At 38.3% G+C, this 20,919-nt stretch overlaps 1 protein-coding gene across 2 annotated transcripts in view; it reads right to left on the reverse strand.

Annotated features, from left to right (window-relative positions):
* The window catches only part of tle2b (TLE family member 2, transcriptional corepressor b), a 49,010-nt gene that overhangs the window by 7,718 nt on the left and 20,373 nt on the right, over positions 1–20,919 (reverse strand). Inside the window, exons 5-11 of one of the 2 annotated variants that reach the window (XM_082139692.1) lie at positions 17,657–17,701; positions 9,024–9,086; positions 7,554–7,628; positions 6,573–6,750; positions 4,904–4,920; positions 3,361–3,495; positions 880–933 (exon numbers count right to left, since the gene is read on the reverse strand). In XM_082139692.1, the coding sequence (XP_081995818.1) occupies positions 880–933; positions 3,361–3,495; positions 4,904–4,920; positions 6,573–6,750; positions 7,554–7,628; positions 9,024–9,086; positions 17,657–17,701 (567 nt within the window). The remainder of the gene's footprint in view (positions 1–879; positions 934–3,360; positions 3,496–4,903; positions 4,921–6,572; positions 6,751–7,553; positions 7,629–9,023; positions 9,087–17,656; positions 17,702–20,919) is intronic. The other variant, XM_082139693.1, reaches the window with a different exon arrangement.

Consider the following 20,919-nt stretch of genomic DNA (forward strand, 5'->3'; position numbering starts at 1 on the left):
TGTTGTTTTGTTGTTGTTTGCTTTTGTTTTGTTTTGATTTGGTTAGGTTTGATTTTTGTTTTGGTTAGATTTTTGTTTAACAAAACCAAACAAAAATCAAACCAAACCAAATTAAAAGGCCAAACAAAAAAACAAAAACAACAGAGCAAACCAGAAAACAAAACAAAAATAAAATAAATAAAATAAAAATGTTAATTTAAAACAAAATAACATTTCTTTGTGCCTAAAAATACAAAACTAGAAAAAAATGTTGCACTCTAAATTGACAAGAAATCCTTTTGCTTCAGGCGCATAGAGCCAAGGGAATACTTGAAAACGAGCAAAAAGGTTTCTGGCCGCACACTGAATCCAGTACAAGCTGAAGTCGTCTAGCAAAACATTTTTTATTTTATGAATCGCATCGTGCATGACGTCTGCGGCCAGCAACCTTTTTGCTCCTGATAAAATACTTAATTTTTTTTACTAAGGCCGTCAATTTAACACATTAATTTAGTTTATTATATAAAATAAATAAAAAATGCATTTATTCATGCTGATCAGATCTGTATGTAAATTCCGCAATTATGAATTTTCCTACCATCTGAGTTAAAAGTATCACAATCATAAGACAATATGAACCATAATTGTAATATATGGCAACAAACAATAATATCTAAATCTTAATGACTAAACCTACTTTTTGTAACGTAAATTAAATCTTGTTTACCACAATAATGCCTTCATCTTTTTTTTGGTTGCAAATTTTGATATATGCAAATCATTTTATTAATTAATCAGCATATCATCTAATTAATTTAATTAGGATGTTTAATCGATTGACAGAACAACTGTAAGTCCAGACTTTCACTGACGTTAATTTAGCAGTGCGTGTGAACTGACCTCATTTGAGACATCTACCACAAGATTGTCCTCGCTCTTGTCTCCGTCACTGTCCTAAAAGCAAACAGGCAGGAGAAGGATGGTGTTAGACGACACACACACACAGGCACAAAAATATATAACCCTATGGGATATTTATCAGGTACATGTACAATATTGCACTGTCCTTTTTCTGCTCTTTCCGCGCCCCTCCCTTTGTGTTTAATTTCACCAATCACAGTAGGGGAGACTCTCCCACCACCTTGTCCATCGCTCTCACACAGCTCACACTCATCTCACTCTCCTCTTTCGCCCATCTCTGGGAATCAGGGATTGACAACGCACTTAGTTACCATGGCAACAGGGCTTTGATGTGATCATGGCCTGATGTTCCTATTACCATCACCCTATAGTGACATCATCCCCCTAATTACACCCGCCCGGATGGTCACATCCTACATGTATGCATTTGGTAAATGCATTGTTGAGCATAATGACCTATATTACAAAAATTATAGAGTAAAAAAGATTTTACCTATACATTAGGCATACGTTTTTATTATAATATAACATAATATTATATAATGTGTATTTTTCATATTAAAATATAGTTGTAAAATTCTATTTTAAATATTTTTTAATTATATTTATTAATGAAAATATTTATATAATATAATATACATATTACATTTAAATTATTTATAATTAGTTAAATAAATAAATAAATAATTTATACAATTTTAAACATTATTTTCCATAAAACCATATCAAGCAAGCTTGTACTGAACCCAGAACATTGTCCAGTAGCACAACAGTCCAGTAAACACAATAGAAGCTGCAATGAAATAAAATGTCAATAAAAATTCACAAATTTCAATCATGTTCTATATTAGAAATTTGACAATAACGCAGATGTTGTATTCATAACTATCCAGAACATATTTTTACAGTCAGGGACTGAAACAATTATGAAGCTGAATTTCATTTAAGAATAAAATTTAATTTCACTGGAAATCAGTAAAATATATATATTTTTAAATCTCTCTCTCTCTCTCTCTCTCTATATATATATATAATATAATGTATATAGATAGATATATAGACAGATAGATAGATAAACAGATAGATAGATAGACAGATAGATAGACAGATATATAGATAGACAGACAGATAGATAGATAGATAGACAGATAGATAGATAGATAGACAGATAGATAGACAGATAGCCAGACAGATAGACAGACAAATAGACAGATAGATAGACAGACAGACAAATAGACAGATAGACAGATAGACAGATAGATAGACAGACAAATAGACAGATAGACAGATAGATAGATAGATAGATAGATAGATAGATAGATAGATAGACAGACAAATAGACAGATAGATAGACAGACAGACAGACAGACAAATAGACAGATAGATAGATAGATAGATAGATAGATAGACAGACAGACAAATAGACAGATAGACAGATAGATAGACAGACAAATAGACAGACAAATAGACAGATAGATAGACAGACAAATAGACAGATAGACAGATAGATAGATAGATAGATAGATAGATAGACAGACAGACAGACAGATAGATAGATAGAGAGATAGATAGACAGACAGACAAGTAGACAGATAGACAGATAGATAGACAGACAGACAGACAGACAAATAGACAGATATAGACAGATAGATAGATAGACAGACAAATAGACAGATAGATAGATATAGACAGACAGACAGACATACAGACAGACAGATAGACAGACAGATAGACAGATAGATAGATAGAGAGATAGATAGATAGATAGACAGACAGACAGATAGACAGATAGATAGACAGATAGATAGACAGATAGATAGACAGACAGACAGATAGATAGATAGACAGACAGACAGACAGATAGACAGATAGATAGAGAGATAGATAGATAGACAGACAGACAGACAGACAGACAGACAGACAGATAGACAGACAGATAGATAGACAGACAGACAGATAGACAGATAGATAGATAGAGAGATAGATAGATAGATAGACAGACAGACAGATAGACAGATAGATAGATAGACAGACAGATAGATAGACAGATAGATAGACAGATAGATAGACAGACAGACAGATAGATAGATAGACAGATAGATAGACAGATAGACAGATAGATAGACAGATAGATAGACAGATAGATAGACAGACAGACAGATAGACAGATAGATAGACAGACAGATAGATAGACAGACAGATAGATAGATAGACAGCCAGATAGATAGATAGATTGACAGACAGATAGATAGACAGACAGACAGACAGATAGATAGACAGACAGATAGATAGACAGATAGATAGATAGACAGACAGATAGACAGATAGATAGATATATAGATAGATAGATAGATAGATAGATAGACAGACAGACAGATAGATAGATAGACTGTCAGTGTAACACACTCATTTAGTTAATTGGGGGAAAGACAAGAATGATGTCATCATCATGTGACGTACGTAGTGAGACGGGATGACGTCTTTGTCATCACACCGTCTGCGTTTGGCATCGCTGCTGGCCTGTGAGGGATACACCCCTGACGGACCCTGCCGATCATCTGCTGCCTGACTGTCAGTCGACGACACTGATTTACTCTATAGACAGAAAACACAGCATAAACACACACACGGTCTCATTCCCAACTGAATGCTAAACTTTTGGAGGTCAATAACAACAAATGTCACTGTTTCTCGAGTGTCTCTTAACCAAACGTCATGATGTAAAACCTGCGTCATATTTGACTTGAGAACTGCCGTGGAAGGGATTTTAAAGGTAAATTTGGGTATTTGGCCACTAAGAAAGGTCATTGTATGGAAAAGATGTGATTAAATGATGACAGTTCAATTATCCCAAAACATTTAGTCACCATCCAGTGTCAACTGTCCAGTCTCTCAACTTTTATCATTATGGGGAGTAAAGCAAAACCGGTCTCAGATCAGTGACTTCAAACAACTTCGTTTTCTGCAACGGTGCAGTTTTATGAGCCAAACAGGAAGTGCATTGGACTGTGATGAGAAAAAGTGCACAAAGAAGCCCAGTTCTCTCAAACAAACCTGTTTTCTACTAAATCTCTCTCTCTCTTTTCACTCCCCCTCACTTAGACCTTTCCTTGACTCCCTCATTTTCTTCCTTTATAGTCAGCAACAAGAAATCATCTCAAAGAATTCGACTGTTATGAATCATTCTCCTCGGAGTTCTCAACATTTTTTTCCCCAAATAAAACTCTTAAAGGGACAGTGCACCCAAAAATGAAAATTCTATCATTATTTACTCGCCTTCATGTCGTTCCAAACATATTTGCTGTTTTTATTTCTTGGAACACACAAAAAAACTATTTGGAAGTACCTTAAAACATCTATTTTCCATAAAATACCATAAAAGTAGTTTAAATGACTCGCACGCTATATTAAAAGTCACCAAATGCCAGACTTAAATTTAAGCCATTATTCACTGAAAAGTTTGCCCTCTGCAGCTCATACAAGTCATATCGATTTGGAAGGACATGAGGGTGAGTAAATGATGACCTTGCAGTCATTTTTGGGGGGAACAATCCCTTAAAAGGAAAATCAAAACTTTTAAAGGGACAGTACACCCAAATATTAAATTCTGTGATTTTTGTACTTTTTTGACATTTTTTCATAGCTTTTAAATCATTTTTCACTGAAAATGTTAACCTCCGCAGCGCATAGAAATCACAAGAGTTTGGAGTTTGGATGGTAAGAGAACCAGCAAGCAAGTTTCATTTTGGGGTGGACTGTTCCTTTAAGGCTAACTGTGATGCAACCAAATGACAGAGAACTATGGGTTGTTATATTAAAAGTACAGAATGAACCCTTTTCCTTAGTGCTAATGGCAGTGGGCAGGAACTGTGCTTAAAGCGTCTTAGTTTAGGATTTCATAATCCGTACTTCTCTTTAAAAGACTCTGTATTTGGAATCATTTATCAAAGTCAGTGGGGTGGAGACACATATATACAAACAAACACTCAAGTTTGATACTCACCCTGCTGGGCGCACCCTCTGGGAGCGGAGGAGAGAGAGAGACAGAAAGAGAAGGAGGGGTTGGGGATTGACGTCAGTCTAGATAATAATAACAACAATTCCATTGCAAGCCAAGGTCATGCTGAAAAATCCAGTAAGGGTGCAATAAAAATACATCCATTGTATTGAACTCCCTGAACATGTCGCCCCTCTGGCCTTCAGTCTTATCAGAGCTTTAAGGCTTCTCAGAAGTATATCAAATCTACTGTAGCAGCTCCTTCTCGCTAGTCTTCCGCTTTGTTTTTCTTGGGCCATTTTTCGCTCCATCACTCTCTTGAAATGATCACTTTAATGTCGGAAGACTCATAAGTGCACATGGACGGTGCCGTAATGAAAGTTAATCAACAAACTAGTTGGGGGTGTGTCAACAAATAAATCATAGCGGAAGTTAATTGGTATTGGTCACAAAAATTGAACACTGCATGCATTTTGTGCACTGTTGATGAAGAATTGCAACATGAAAATGATAAAATACACAGATAAAGATCCATACCTAATGCTCACAAATTAGGTTTCATTTTGTTAAGTCAGCTAAAAAAAAAGCTTTGTCTTTTTTAAAAAGTGAAAAAGAGAGAAACTGCCCAATGCATTTATATTAATAATAAATTAATTTATATTTATTCATATTAATTTATGCGTTCCAGTTTAAATGGATAGTTCATCCAAAAAATGAAAATTAGCCCATGATTTACTCACCCTCAAGCCATCCTAGGTGTATATGACATTCTTCTTTCAGACGAACACAATTGGAGTTATATTAAAAAATCCTGGCTCTTCCGAGCTTTATAATGGTAGTGAATGGCCGTTTGTGTTTTAAAGTCCACAAAAGTGCATCTATCCATCATAAAAGTGCTCCACACGGCTCCGGGGGGGGGGTTAATAAAGGCCTTCTGAAGCATAGCAATGCGTTTGTGTAAGAAAAATATACATATTTATTACACGGCTCTGTGGAATACTTGATTCTGATTGGTCAATAGCTTCCCAGATAACAACCACTCAAAACAGATAACGCAGGCTCATCCGGGTTACTGAAGTCAGCAGTGCTATACGCCTTCTAGGAATGGTTTTTCTTCGTGGAAGTTTTGTATTTGGTGATCTAATAAAGTATTAAAACTCAGTCGAATCAATATTTTGTGTAGAGTTATTTTACTTTAGAAAGTTTTAAATATGGGTATTTTTCTTACACAAACGCATCGCTTCACTTCAGAAGGCCTGTATTAACCACCCGGAGCCATGTGGTGCCCTTTTATCATGGATGGATGCACTTTCAAAACAGAAACAGCGATTCACTGCCATTATAAAGCTCGGAAGCGTCAGGGTGTTTATTAATATAACTCCGATTGTATTCATCTGAAAGAAGAAAGTCATATACACCTAGGACGACTTGAGGGTGAGTAATTCATGGGCTAATTTTCATTTTTGGGTGAACTATTCCTTTGATAAATTTATTTAAAACAAATTTTTTTATTTAATATATTTATTTTAAATTAAATATAAATATTCTCTATTGTAAATTAAATGTAAATATTTATATATTTTTATTTTTACAATTAATTATTTAATTTAAAGTCATTTACTAACCCCATGCACCTGTGAGATTAAAGAGTAAGACAGGTCAGACAGACACTCACCTCGCAGGTGCTCGGGGTCCAGGTGGTTGCGGTCGTCCTTGTTGGCCAGGTGAGCGGAGACTCCCAGGGCCCCGGTGAGGGCCAGCAGACCCGAGGTGCCGCTCAGAGACAGACCTGAAGGGTGAGGAGTGAGAGGGATACCTGGAGTGTGGTGAGACAGGTGCTGGAGCTGCTGCTGCTGAGAGACAGACACACAAACAGAGAGAAGGAGAGAAAGACAACAGTCAGGCACACATACACAAAAAGATATATCACATGGAGATAAACTGAGATGGATGGATGGATGGACAGATATATATACAGACAGAGATATAAAGAGATCAAATATTCCATCTATCTATCCATCCATCGTCCTATCATCGTCTATCTATCTATCCATCCATCCATCCATCCATCCATCCATCCATCCATCCATCCATCCATCGTCCTATCATCGTCTATCCATCCATCCATCCATCCATCCATCCATCCATCCATCCGTCTACCAATCTATCGTTATATCATCGTTTATCCATCCATCCATCTATCTATCCATCTATCATCGTCTATCTATCTATCTATCTATCTATCTATCGTCCTATCATCGTCTATCTATCTATCTATCTATCTATCCATCCATCCATCCATCCATCCATCCATCGTTATATCATCGTTTATCCATCCATCCATCCATCGTCCTATCATCGTCTATCTATCTATCTATCTATCTATCTATCTATCTATCTATCCATCCATCCATCCATCTACCAATCTATCGTTATATCATCGTTTATCCATCCATCCATCTATCCATCCATCCATCCATCTACCAATCTATCGTTATATCATCGTTTATCCATCCATCCATCTATCTATCGTCCTATCATCGTCTATCTATCTATCTATCTATCTATCTATCTATCTATCTATCTATCTATCTATCTATCTATCTATCCATCCAACCGTCTGTATGAGAAGTCAGAAAGGTCAGAGGTCACTCACCCCTATGATGGCGTTGAGTTCTGCCATGGTGACCTGTTTGGCACGTTCCACCGCCTGAACGACCTGCTGTTGATGCTGACACACACACACACACACACAGATAACTGGTAAGAAACAGACACAAAATACAGATTTGTAGACACACAAACTCAAACACACAAAAAAAAAAGTGAATTTAAGTAAACATCTCACAGCTAAACTATTTATCCTCACACACTCTCTCTCTACATCCCTCTGTCTGTCACACACGCACACACACACACAGTCAAGTATTGACAGACATATCACTCTGTCCTTCCCCGTCAGCAGACACTAACTCAAGCTAATGCTAAAGGTGACCTCCTGATCAATACAGGTCCGCCTGATCTTTTATTGCTCATCTGCCCAAATAAATCCGCTCATTTGAAATAAAGATCCATTCCAGGCGTTACATTCTGAACACAGGTATCCTCACATGAAAGGGAGCTGTATCAGTATACATTATATCAAAGGTCATATTCACAAACAGACTATATGAATAATGATCGGTAAACAGATATGTTATTTACAGAAGTCTTACGTAAAGTACAATAATTGAAGCATCTGATTGGTTGAGATATCAGCTGTGTGCAGGTGATGTCACTGAAATTGTCCTGAAGGATTTAATAATTTAAAAGACAAATCATCTTGATGAATCTAAATCTTTGATAAGTTTTGAGAGAAATCAATCCTCTCTCATTTTCCAGTACAGTTTTGAACTCTAAAGGAGAGTTGCTTTAATTTCATAGTGTGCATTCATACAACCCACCGTGGACTTGAGAGGATTGCAGCTCCAAAGCTTTGAAGATAATAATGGACCTATGGCTCCACGACAACGGAACTGGAGCTTTGAGTATGATGGGACACAAAACAAACCATTCCAGCCTTAGCCATTCGCAACAAAGTACAGCTAGAAAAGCAACAGCCGAATCTCAAGAGCTTCTCCTTCTACCCTTCATACGAACTGAAAGAAACAAGCAACATGTGACTGAACGGCGCTCCCCGAGAACTCTTCGATTTTTGCACGAATTACTAGAATTTGATGTTTTGGCTCATTAATGTGAAGCGAGTAATTTGTTTGACTTCCGGTTCAACCAATAGCATGGGTTTGGAACGGGACTACCTGCTGGTATCACTAGAAGTAGAGCTGCTAATAAAGCAAACAGAGATGCTGGACTCGAGCTGAATTTGCAAACTGAGCTCATCAAACCATCACAGATGACTCTCGGTAACCGGACACGGCAGGAGTTTGCTGCTTCGTTAAAAAACGCAGGATATCAGCAATCCTTGTTTGGTTGGAGATGTGAGACGGGGTCGTTAAAATCTAGAAGCTGTCTGCTGTACTGAGGGGGAATCAGTCTGACGGGGAGAGAAAGTGTGTGTGTATGTGTGTGTGTGCCTCTGGGAGAAGACCCCAGAACCCTGATGAGTTGTCAATCACTGTCAGCGTACCTCCTGAGAGAGGAAAGGGATGATTTGAGCACAGATAGCACTGAGTCGCTTCACGATCTCCGCCTGCAAGAGAACACACACATACACACGCTCGATTAGGAGAGAAAACAATGACAGTGATAAACCTGTACTACTGCACTGGGCTCTCAATTCCCAAGCACACAAATGGCTTCAGCTTAGATTATATTCATGACAATGATGTCTCAGCAACAACAGATACACAAGCCAGAGAAAGAGAGTGACAGATAATAATGTAATGAAGGCAATTTAGCACTGCTGTGATGGAGGATGAAGGTTAATTGTAATTTTGTGGACATGAATGATAAAAAAATACTCCAAACGAGCTATCAACCCAGAACACCGTAGAGATTAGTTTAAAACCACTCATAGTAACCACCAAGAAAACAATAGCAACTAGAACTACATTATTAATCGTTAAAAAAAATTGCGATCTCGATTCAAACACCCACGCGATCTCGTTCCTAAACGACAACGATTCGCCTGTGTCTATAAAACCTTTGGCAAAATCACACCGGAACATTGAAATCTGTGTTTGCGCTGGCGCTGATCCAAAGACAGCAGCTGTCATGTATAGGTATGAAATAGATTCACAAACAGTCTTTTCAACCACACAGAATCGTTATTTCCGTGTTACAATAATTTAGATTATCACAGAAGTATTGGTATAAACGTATATAGTTCGGATATAAACGCTGATGTCCACGGTAGCGATCAAAATAGAGCAAATCACCATTTGAAAGTAACTTAGCGCTTAAAATAACAATTGTAACATAGCACTTCAAATAACGATTGTAGCGATTACATCGTTGCACCAGTAGGTGGCGACAAGTGACTGTTAAATTTTGTTATTTGTCATTGAATCATTCATTCAAGAGATTCATTCAAAAAGGCTGATTCATCCTGTAATGAAACAAGTGAAGTATTTATGAGTGAGTCATTGAATCATTCATTCAAACCGATAAAAAAAGAAAAGAATTCAGATTAATTAAACATTTGAAATAGACTGAAGCAATTAACACTGTCAGAACCTCTAGTAAATTATGTTTTTTTTTAGTTGTCAGAACTCAGTATCGTGATTCTCAATTTATCCAGAGTCATGCATCTCTACTAGCAATGAGTTAAAAACCCTTCATAAAACCCTAGCAACTACCCAGAACACCCTAGCAACCAGCAAAACACTCTAGAAACACCTTATCAACTGAATAGCAACGTGCTATTAACCACACAGAACACCTTAGCAATGCATTAAAAACCATTCATAATCTAGCAAACACATCTAGTAACTACAGCAATCCCCAAGAACACCATAAAAACACATAACATCGAAACTACGACCAGAAAACACTATCAACTGCATAGAAATACTTTAATAACTAAATCCTATAAACCCTACAGCTATGCCCTAACAACCACCCTAGCAACATCTTAGTAACCACCCAGAACACCCTAGCAATGTGCTAAAAACATTTAAAACATCATAGAAACCACCCAGAGGACCCTAACAACCCCCTGGCAACTGCAGAAAATACCCAAGCAATGCACTTATAGCAATGCACTTATATGTATGCCACTCATAACAAACTAAATAATAACTAAAAACTACCCAAAACACCCTAGCAACCCCCTAACAATCCCACATAACATCCTAGCAACCACTCAGAACACCTTACTAACCACATAGCAACACCTTAGAATTAAGGCGGTGAGTTTGTAAGTGACACTTACATTTTCTACCAAAAATGTCTAGTTTGTGTGTGTGCTGAGTTCTATTCATTTAGCAATTTCCCTGAGAGAGAGAGAGAGAGAGAGAGAGAGAGAGAGAGAGAGAGAGAGAGAGAGAGAGAGAGAGAGAGAGAGAGAGAGAGAGAGAGAGAGTGCACTTCAGGGCTGAATAGCTTGAATAGTCTCAATCTCCCTGCAACAGAGCACTCAAACACACACACGTTTAATTATAGTCTCACTAAGAACAACAACAGACAGGCGGACAAGTGTTTCACACACGCTGCAACACAAGAACAGTTAATTACTTTCTTTCACACACACGTTCCTTTCAACACATTTTACAGGGTGCCCAGTCACCATGCAGCAGCTATTATCTTCTTTTTACAGTTTTTCCAGTCTTTTCTGTCCTGTGATAAGGCTCTCTGATCACACACACACACACACACACACACACACACACACACACACACACACACACACACACACACACACACACACACACTAATGGAGGAGTATTTGCAGTGATGGAGGCACAGAAACACAGCAGACCTCTAAATGTACTCTAATACCTACATGAGGAGCGAAGCAAACCTGTTTTGGAGCTATTTTAATCTGCACACAGTACTATTAAAGGCAGCATGAAACAGAAGTTGTGAGAGGGTATATGCATGACATCACCATTGGCCATTGGAGTGATTTGACAAGAAATCTGAGATATTTTTTACAGACTGCCGAAAGCTGAACAGAGAAGCAAATTTGGATTTGCAGTTACAATTTTGTGTTAATATGCAGAATTTTGGGGTAAAATCATACCCTATACATTGTATTGACAATGACAACGAAATATTTACCATCGTATATTCTGCATAATTGGATGTTTTTAAATAAACTGACAAAAAATATACAAGTTTAGGGCTGGACGATATGATATAACATATATATATAACATTGATATTAGTGTTCATCCGGATTTAGACCTACCTATATTGTATTTATACAAAACGTTCACAGGCAAATTTGCTTTATGTATTTCCCCAGCGTTGAAATCAGGCACATATAAATGTCAGGAAACAGGTTTCCTGGCTGCATGTCAATATCCATGGATCACTGGATCTTTGGTAAGTTGTAAGGAACACTTATATCAAGTCCAACCTTTAATTTAAACTGAAAATCATTTGTTTTACTCACATTTTCCCCTATTAAATCCATTCACGCAGAAGGCTGAGCGGGCGTCTCACAGCGGGAAAGTGAAGTCAATGCATTACCCTCTATATCCGAGTGAAATGGCTTCTCGAACAGGAAAGAATGTTAGGCAGGACTTGATTTTTTCCATAGGGAATTGATTGGATATTTGTGGTTTGCTATTAATTAATCTTGTGCTGTGAAACAGTTATTCTAGCATCAATCTGCCTGTCTGTCTGTCTGTCTGTCTATCTATCTATCTATCTATATATCTATCTATCTGTCTGTCTGTATCTGTCTGTCTATCTATCTATCTATCTATCTATTTATCTATATCTATCCATCCATCCATCCATCCATCCATCCATCCATCCATCTATCTATCTATCTATCTATCTATCTATCTATCTATCTATCTATCTATCTATCTATCTATCTATCTATCTATCTATCTGTCTGTCTGTCTATATGTCTGTCTGTCTGTCTGTCTGTCTATCTATCTGTCTGTCTGTCTATCTATCTATCTATCTGTATGTCTGTCTGTCTATGTCTATCTATCTATCTGTCTGTCGATATGTCTGTCTGTCTGTCTGTCTATCTATCTATCTATCTGTCTGTCTGTCTGTCTGTCTGTCTGTCTATGTCTATCTATCTATATGTCTGTCTATCTATTTATCTGTCTGTCGATCTGTCTGTCTGTCTGTCTGTCTGTCTATTTGTCTATCTATCTATCTATCTATCTATCTGTCTGTCTGTCTGTCTATCTATCTGTATGTCTGTCTGTCTGTCTATCTATCTATCATCTGTCTGCTATCTATGTATCTATATATCTATCTGTCTGTCTAACTATCTATCCATCTGTCTGCTATCTATGTATCCATATATCTATCTATTTGTCTGTCTGTCTGTCTATCCATCTATCTGTCTGCTATCTATCAATCTATATCTGTCTGTCTGTCTATTTATCTGTCTGTCTGTCTGTCTGTCTATCTATTTATCTATCTGTTTGTCTGTCTATCTATCTTCCTGTCTGTCTGTCTATCTATCTATCTATCTATCTATCTATCTATCTATCTATCTATCTGTCTGTCTCTCTATTTAAAAAAATCCCTTTTCCTCTTCTCTCCCCTTATCTCTGTCTTTTCCCGATCGGCTCCCTCGTTACCGACCTTCCTTTCTAATCCTCCTCTCTCCTGCCCTTCTCCTCTATTATTCTGTAAACTCCATCTGTCTATCTCTGTCTGTCTGTCTGTCTGTCTATCTATATATCTGTCTGTCTGTCTGTCTGTCTATCTATCTGTATGTCTATCTATCTATCAAGTCAATAAGTCTTCCTACCCTTTAATCAATCTGCCTGTCTACATATCTATCTATATGTAGTACAATGTTAAGGATATTAACTTTTGCCTAAAATTAGGTTGTGAAATTTCCTAGAATAATTATCATCTGTCAATATTATTATTACCTGGCAGAATACTTGTTATTTCTGCCACATGAGACCGCAGACAAGTGAACGGAAGCATGTTCGGTTGTTTGCATTTTTGTTGGGACACAGTGTAGCAGTGATGCTGAACATCTGCAGATTGTGTGTGTGAGTGAAACAGAGCTCATTTGTGTATAATGAGGTTGAGGGAGCGAGTGACGCAACTGCTTTGGAATGAAACCGAGTGTGTTTGAGAAAGAGAGAGAGAGAGAGAGAGCAGGAGGGAAATGAAGAAACGGAGAAGGAAAACAAGACGTGTGTGCATGTTTGTGAGGAAGTCCCAGGGTGCCAACCTTTTAGCATAATGGCTTTGTCACTCGATCAAAAGGACCTGAGTAGGTGCAGATGCCCCGCTGCTTGTGTGTGCACATATATTTACCCAGAATTCACGCGAGTGTGTGGACATATCTCTACATTTGCATATGCTTGCTTTGTTTGTGTTGAACAGTTATTAACTTTTTACAATCCAAATGCAATAAATCATATTTTCACTATATCACTTCAAAAACATTTAAAATAAATATTACATAAAAATAGTACACTAAAGTATAGTCTAAGTATCAACATATATTTTTTTATAATAATTAAAATAAAGTAACTTATAAAATGTTTTTGGATGAGAGTGTGTGCATTTATATTTGTTTGTGTACACATGTGCAGGAATGTGTCTGTATCCCTCCTCTACGAGTGCTTTCCCCCCACACATTTAATTACCCATGAGCCTTTGCATGTGTGTAGGGTTTTGTGCATATATGTGTGCCTGTGTCCTCCTTTGTGTGTGTGTCTGATTTTCAGTGCTTTACTGCTCTCCTTTCCTCCCTCGTTGTTTCTTTTCTTCCTTTTTCCGAATGGAAGGGCCATCAATCAGAGAGAAAGAGAGGGAGAGAGGAGAGGAGGGAGGAGAGAGGGATATTGGCGAAGTGCCAGGGGAAGAGAGGCTGGCACACTGCCCAGAGAAAGAGAGAGAGCAAGAGAAAAGGAGAGCGAGCGAGCAGTAGAGCGAGCCAAAACGAGAGAAGGAGAATTCAAGAGAGAACAAGCACAGATAGAGGGAGACAGGGGGCGAAAGAGACACAGCGACTGAAAAAGAGAGAGAGCGCAGTGTGACAGATGAGGAGAGGAGAAAATGAGGGCTTTATTGAATACCTCAGTGCCTGTGACCACAATCAGTGATTAGAGCCTCAATGCTTAATATTTGCCTTTAAATGTTTGAAGAGAGAGAGAGAGAGAGAGAGAGAGAGAGAGAGAGAGAGAGAGAGAGAGAGAGAGAGAGAGAGAGAGAGGAGAGATTGGCTCCATTAGACATAAAAGGGGCAAACCTGCATCCGGGGGCATCACTTTAAAGGCGTGTGTGTGGCTTTATATTCCCACTTTTTTGTGGTTCTGCTGTTTTTTTTTCCTCTCCATTTTGTCCACTATTTCATCTCTTGCTCTCTCAGACACACACATATCACTGCGATTGGATGGATGGATTTGGATGGATGGATGGATGGATGGATGGATGGATGGATGGAGCATTTCTTCAGGGATTCAGTAAACACATGTATTCAGATATGGTGAACTATTGAGATGCCAATCATGTGCAAACATCAGAGCACAGCTCTCTCACAGCTTTCATTGGTCAGGGTCCACCCATGAGGACGTTTGACTGACATATAACGTAACCAATCACAGTTCGTTCCGCGACATGTTTAGGGGCGTGAAAATGTATATGTATGTATTTCACATACTTTTGAAAGTCCAGCATTTAGTTGATACTGGTAAGCGCTCATTGTCACAGATGGAAACACGACGGCGTTCTTCTTCCACGAGGGAGTTTGGCGTCACGGCATTTGTTTCCGGGCGGACCGTTAAAGAACGCAACACACACGTCTCCAGGACATCCTGTAGAATTCAACCAATCAGATGGCGACTTCGAAACTCCTGAAGTGTTTCAGGATAAGTGTGCCATACGCATCAGATGTTCAGCCAACTTAAATAAGCGTGACATCTGAGGCTGAGACTAACTAATATCAAACAAGGATTAGAGAAGGGGCGGAGACAGAGAGATGTGGAATCCTATTAGGAGGCAAATCAGTTTGTTGAATCAGAAAGCATTAGGACTGAAGCTCCGCCCACTGACACACAATCACATGACCCACCCCAAAACAGCACAAAAAAAAGATTAAAAAAAGTGTGGTTGGTTGCTTCACATTTCAATCAGACAGTCTCATCCTGACTAAGTGGGTGATTCTTGACAAAACTTTATGCTGATACTTAAAGGTTTTTCTCTCTTCGTTTTCTCTTTCTTGTCTTCCTCCATCACTCTCCATTCATCTGTGCCAGCTCACACAGAGAGCGGGTATGATTACCCTCTTTCTCACACATCGCTGAGGCTGGGAAAGACTGATTTTGTGAAATCAGTCAAAGGAAAGGAAAGAGAGACACACAGCACTGTCTATTCTTACAGCAGACACTAACACTAAAAGCTGTTGATGAAGTGTGGCATGTTCACAGACAGCGCAAAGCCCGTTCATGGATCTTATGATGCATTTTGTCTACAGAAATGGAAAGGGACTGATCGCCTGCTCCAATCTGATTGGCTGGCTTAAAATAAAATGTATTCAATTTTAAATTAATAAAATAAATGTCATTAAAAAAAAAATATATAATTATACTTTTAAAATGTAAACAAAGTCTGCTTCATGCTTTTAACATTACTCCAAAAATCATGTGTGTGCGCATGATGTTATGAATGTATGTACGTGATTATGAAGTATCATGGAGGATTTAACCCCATTAAAACCATTTTATTGTGCACACGTGGGAATTCACTGAGCATGAATTGCGCCCACTGATAGTTTGGTTTATTTGCACTCACATGTTTATGTGGTTTCAGTAACTGATTCATGAAAGGAATTATGTAAATCAGATAGCATATTGAACATGATGTGCACAGTTAAGTTCCTCGTTTTAGAAGCTGGCATGCTCAGTTCCAAAAAGCATTCTTATATGTTACAAGGGTAAACGTTCACATGAAAACAGACGTTTTTAAACCGGATCCAAACCACATCCACATGTTACAAGTGTAAACGGTCAGATCACATGAAACCATGTTTATAAACCGGATCCAAACCAAATCCATATATGTTACAAGTGTAAACGGTCAGATCACATGAAATCAGATGTTTATAAACCGGATCCAAACCACATCCATATATGTTACAAGTGTAAACGGTCAGATCACACGAAATCAGATGTATATAAACCGGATACAAACCACATCCATAAATGTTACAAGTGTAAACGGTCAGATCACATGAAATCAGACGTTTATAAACTAGATCCAAACCACATCCATATGTTACAAGTGTAAATGGTCAGATCACATGAAATCAGATGTTTATAAACCGGATCCAAACCACATCCATACCACATCCATATATGTTACAAGTGTAAACGGACAGATCACACGAAATCAGATGTATATAAACCGGATCCAAACCACATCCATAAATGTTACAAGTGTAAACGGTCAGATCACTTGAAATCAGACGTTTATAAACTAGATCCAAACCACATCCATATGTTACAAGTGTAAATGGTCAGATCACATGAAATCAGATGTTTATAAACCGGATCCAAACCACATCCATACCACATCCATATATGTTACAAGTGTAAACGGACAGATCACACGAAATCAGATGTATATAAACCGGATACAAACCACATCCATAAATGTTACAAGTGTAAACGGTCAGATCACTTGAAATCAGATGTTTATAAACTAGATCCAAACCACATCCATATGTTACAAGTGTAAATGGTCAGATCACATGAAATCAGATGTTTATAAACTGGATCAAAACCACATCCATATGTTACAAGTGTAAACGGTCAGATCACATGAAATCACGTTTATAAACAGGATCCAAAACATTCATATGTATTTCAAGTGTAATGGTCAGATCACATGAAATTAGGCTATTACAAACCAGATTCAAACCACATCTATATGTATTTAGAGTGTAAACAGTATGATCAGAATCATTAAGGACACGACGCAAGCTTAATGTGATAATGTGTAATATTATGCATAGCTGAAAACCTATAAACAGCCTGTCCTAATCTGACTTAAAATACAAAATCGGATTAGTGTGACCAGAGAATAAATGTTGTTTTCGAGTCCTAAAATACCACAGGCAAAACGGTTTAGTGAATTTGCCCCATAGGTTTATCTTACCTGTTTGTGCATCTCAATGTTGAGCCCGTAGGTCATCTCGTAGTACTGTGGGAACACAAACGTGAAAGCATAAATCTGATGAATTAAACAGCAGTGAATCATCATCAATCAAATTAAAACCTCAGCGGCCTGACAGACACTAACGACTCGCTGAAACTACAGTAAGACGAAGAGATTTTGAGCGTGTCAGCGACAGCGCGTGGTTCAGCGTGTCTCTTTCAGCAGGGAGATGAGCAGCGATGCCAATGATGAAGATGAAACCTGACACAACTGCTCGCTTTTTCTGTGTCTCTCTCAGTCTGTCAGTCACGCTCACACACTCGATAACCGCTCTGTGAGTAGCTCGATTTTAAAAAATCCCTTTTCCTCTTCTCTCCCCTTATCTCTGTCTTTTCCGATCGGCTCCCTCGTTACCGACCTTCCTTTCTAATCCTCCTCTCTCCTGCCCTTCTCCTCTATTATTCTGTAAACTCCATTTCCTATCCGTGATGTGTGCCTGACCTCCTCTCTTCTATCAAACCTCTGTGGTTTAATCTCAGGATTAAAGTCTCACCATATCTAATGACAGCGCCTGGAAACCCCAAAGGTGTCGATATGAGGTTAACAAGCGGTAAAATATTTCAAAGTTTGGACACACCTACCTATTCATTCTTTATTAGTGCTTGCAAAGTATCTATATTAATATTCCTGGTTCTTCTATGGGCATGAATGAATGATACCTCAAATTGTGTGGCTTATGGAGCTGCATAGTTTTTAATCCTAAAATGCAAAAGAGTATTAGCATTTACCAACCTGTAGGAATTAACAGTTAATAGTTAATGAAATGGCAATTTTTAATTTACAAGTAATATAAATGGAGTAAAAAAACATTTTTGTTTTGCAAAGAAAGTCATGCATTGAAACAATTTTGTCTACAAAACTCATTTCAAGCCTTTACATATAAACCTTTAAACCAAAAGGATTTTAAGACCATGAAGCCATAAATCCAGTCAAGCTTTGTGCAAACTTTTGACTGGCAGTTTAAATGCAAGTCTATAAAATGAAGCATTTTAGACATGTAGCGCGGTTATTTAAATTTATTGCATTTCCAGTATTGATCACTCCGGTGGGTGATGAATTTTGGATAAAGCGTGACAAAACAGCAGAACTATTTCCCCATCTATCTGGTCTGCTGGCACACACACACACAAATATAAATCATGTTCGCTGGTTCTGCATGCTGATAGTGCAGCAGGGCCGCTGGAAACAGTTCCGCTTTAAAAAGCTCTGCGGCGGCCCAGAAGGATATTCAGCGGCGCTCATATTACCTCCGCTACGGCCAAAAAAGGTCTCTGCATCATTCCACACCAACATTAGTTCTCAGCATGTTTTGATGTAGAATCAATCCAGGGAGAAAAAGCTGAGCGACAATTCAAATTCTCGTCAAAATGGGCGATATATCAGTCAATAAATTGACCTGGCTGACACATCGATGCCAACTGAATGGAAATGTCTACATTAAAGCCGGGCTCAGCCTACAGGAGTTTATAAATCTTAACCGATTGTGAAATCTGGTTGCATTATGCACATAAGGAGAGTCTTCACAGATTTTCTTCTTTCAAATCTCAAACCTGTACACACACTACAAGATTTGAAACACCACTGCGCATCACACACTACAAGATATTATTAAAGTCCCCCTGTAGTCAACAATTTTAGCACTTAAATATCACTAAAATTACTTATTTAAAAGTTTTTACTAAAATAGCTTGAATATAACTCTACACCCTTGCCTCATTTAGAATACGCGCTTCTATGAATATGCAAATTAGCCCCGCCTCCACTCACTCAGACTAGCTCAGAGATCCACTCGTTGCCGATCACATTGACCTGATTGGTTACATGGTAGAAGGCCAGAAACACCAGCGATCAAACCGCGTTTTTGAGATTGTCTTTGGCTCACTGCAGTTTAAAAGTTCTCAGAAATGATGTTCACTTATGAATTTGCACATGGTTTGTCTTAAAGCGTATTAAAAACACCACATAGACATATAAACAACATTAAAAACTTGATTTTGACCACAGGGGGACTTTAAGATTATCATGCCAGATTTAGCATCTCTCAGAGAAACGGATGTAAACTAAAGGGATACTGTGTCGCGGCAACGTGCTGTAGACATTAAATGAGGAGACATTATAAAAGGTAGCCATGTTGTTGACACATTTCGACCAGCCGTTCCATAATCTCTGTTGTAAAACAGACCCGTACAGCTGCATGTTATTTTGCGGTCACCATTTCAAAAGTTCTGTCACTTCCGTCTCCTTGTCTCTCATTGGCTATAGTTGACGCAATCATAGTCGCAATTTCAAATCCTAAACATCAAACATGTTTGATATTGTCGTGGCGGGCTAGATGTGTCCGCGAGCAGATCGGGAGATTTAAGATTTAATCAGTAAACGCCTCACATTACGACATAATCTGGGACGAACATCGGAACTGACTGATGCCCTGGACGCGATTTTTTTCTCCGAATATTGGGAGGGGTAAATCTGGAATAAATCGGCCTGAAAATCCTGTAGTCTGAACCTGGCTTTAGTGTGGGCCAACCTTTAGCCAAACTTAACACAATGCCAAACACACTGGTTTGAAGCAACAATGGTTCTAGATGTTTAGTGGCTAACCTAGAAAACCCGTGACGCTGACAACTTTCCAGAACATTCCAGCATCATGGCCTTGAGTTATGTACAGTCAAGCATGGAGTTGTGGACAAGTGATCTATTACCTCGACCTACACACAGTCCAGTAAATAAAACGTTTAATGAAGCTGAAATTGTCAGTGTGTTGTGTCTGCTGTCTCCCTAGAGGAAACGTTGAATGACAGACAGGCGATGGGACACTTGCAGCTCTTTTTCTCTTCAAAGCAGTTTAGTCTTTTATGTTCAGCTTTATTAGCAACTTTCAGCTTCCTCGGTTACAATATTAGAGATAAAAGATAGTCCGATCGCCAGGGGCCAAGTGTAAGAGGGTTTGGGACCAGCTGACTGACCTCCCACATGACCCAACAAGACATTGGTCATTTGTTGTGCTCATGGGGACACAAGTTCTAGTCCAGACTGGGTCAAATCCCTCTCTTTTCCGGTTCTTTCCTGTCAGTTCTCAATTATCTGCAAACAGCACTTTGTACTGTTGATGCCACACTCTCTGTACATTTGACTATTCTATTCTATTCTATTCTATTCTATTCTATTCTATTCTATTCTATTCTATTCATGTCTCAGTTCTA

Source organism: Leuciscus leuciscus, assembly GCF_965113295.1.
Source record: "Leuciscus leuciscus genome assembly, chromosome: 15".
NCBI classification, from domain to species: domain Eukaryota; kingdom Metazoa; phylum Chordata; class Actinopteri; order Cypriniformes; family Leuciscidae; genus Leuciscus; species Leuciscus leuciscus.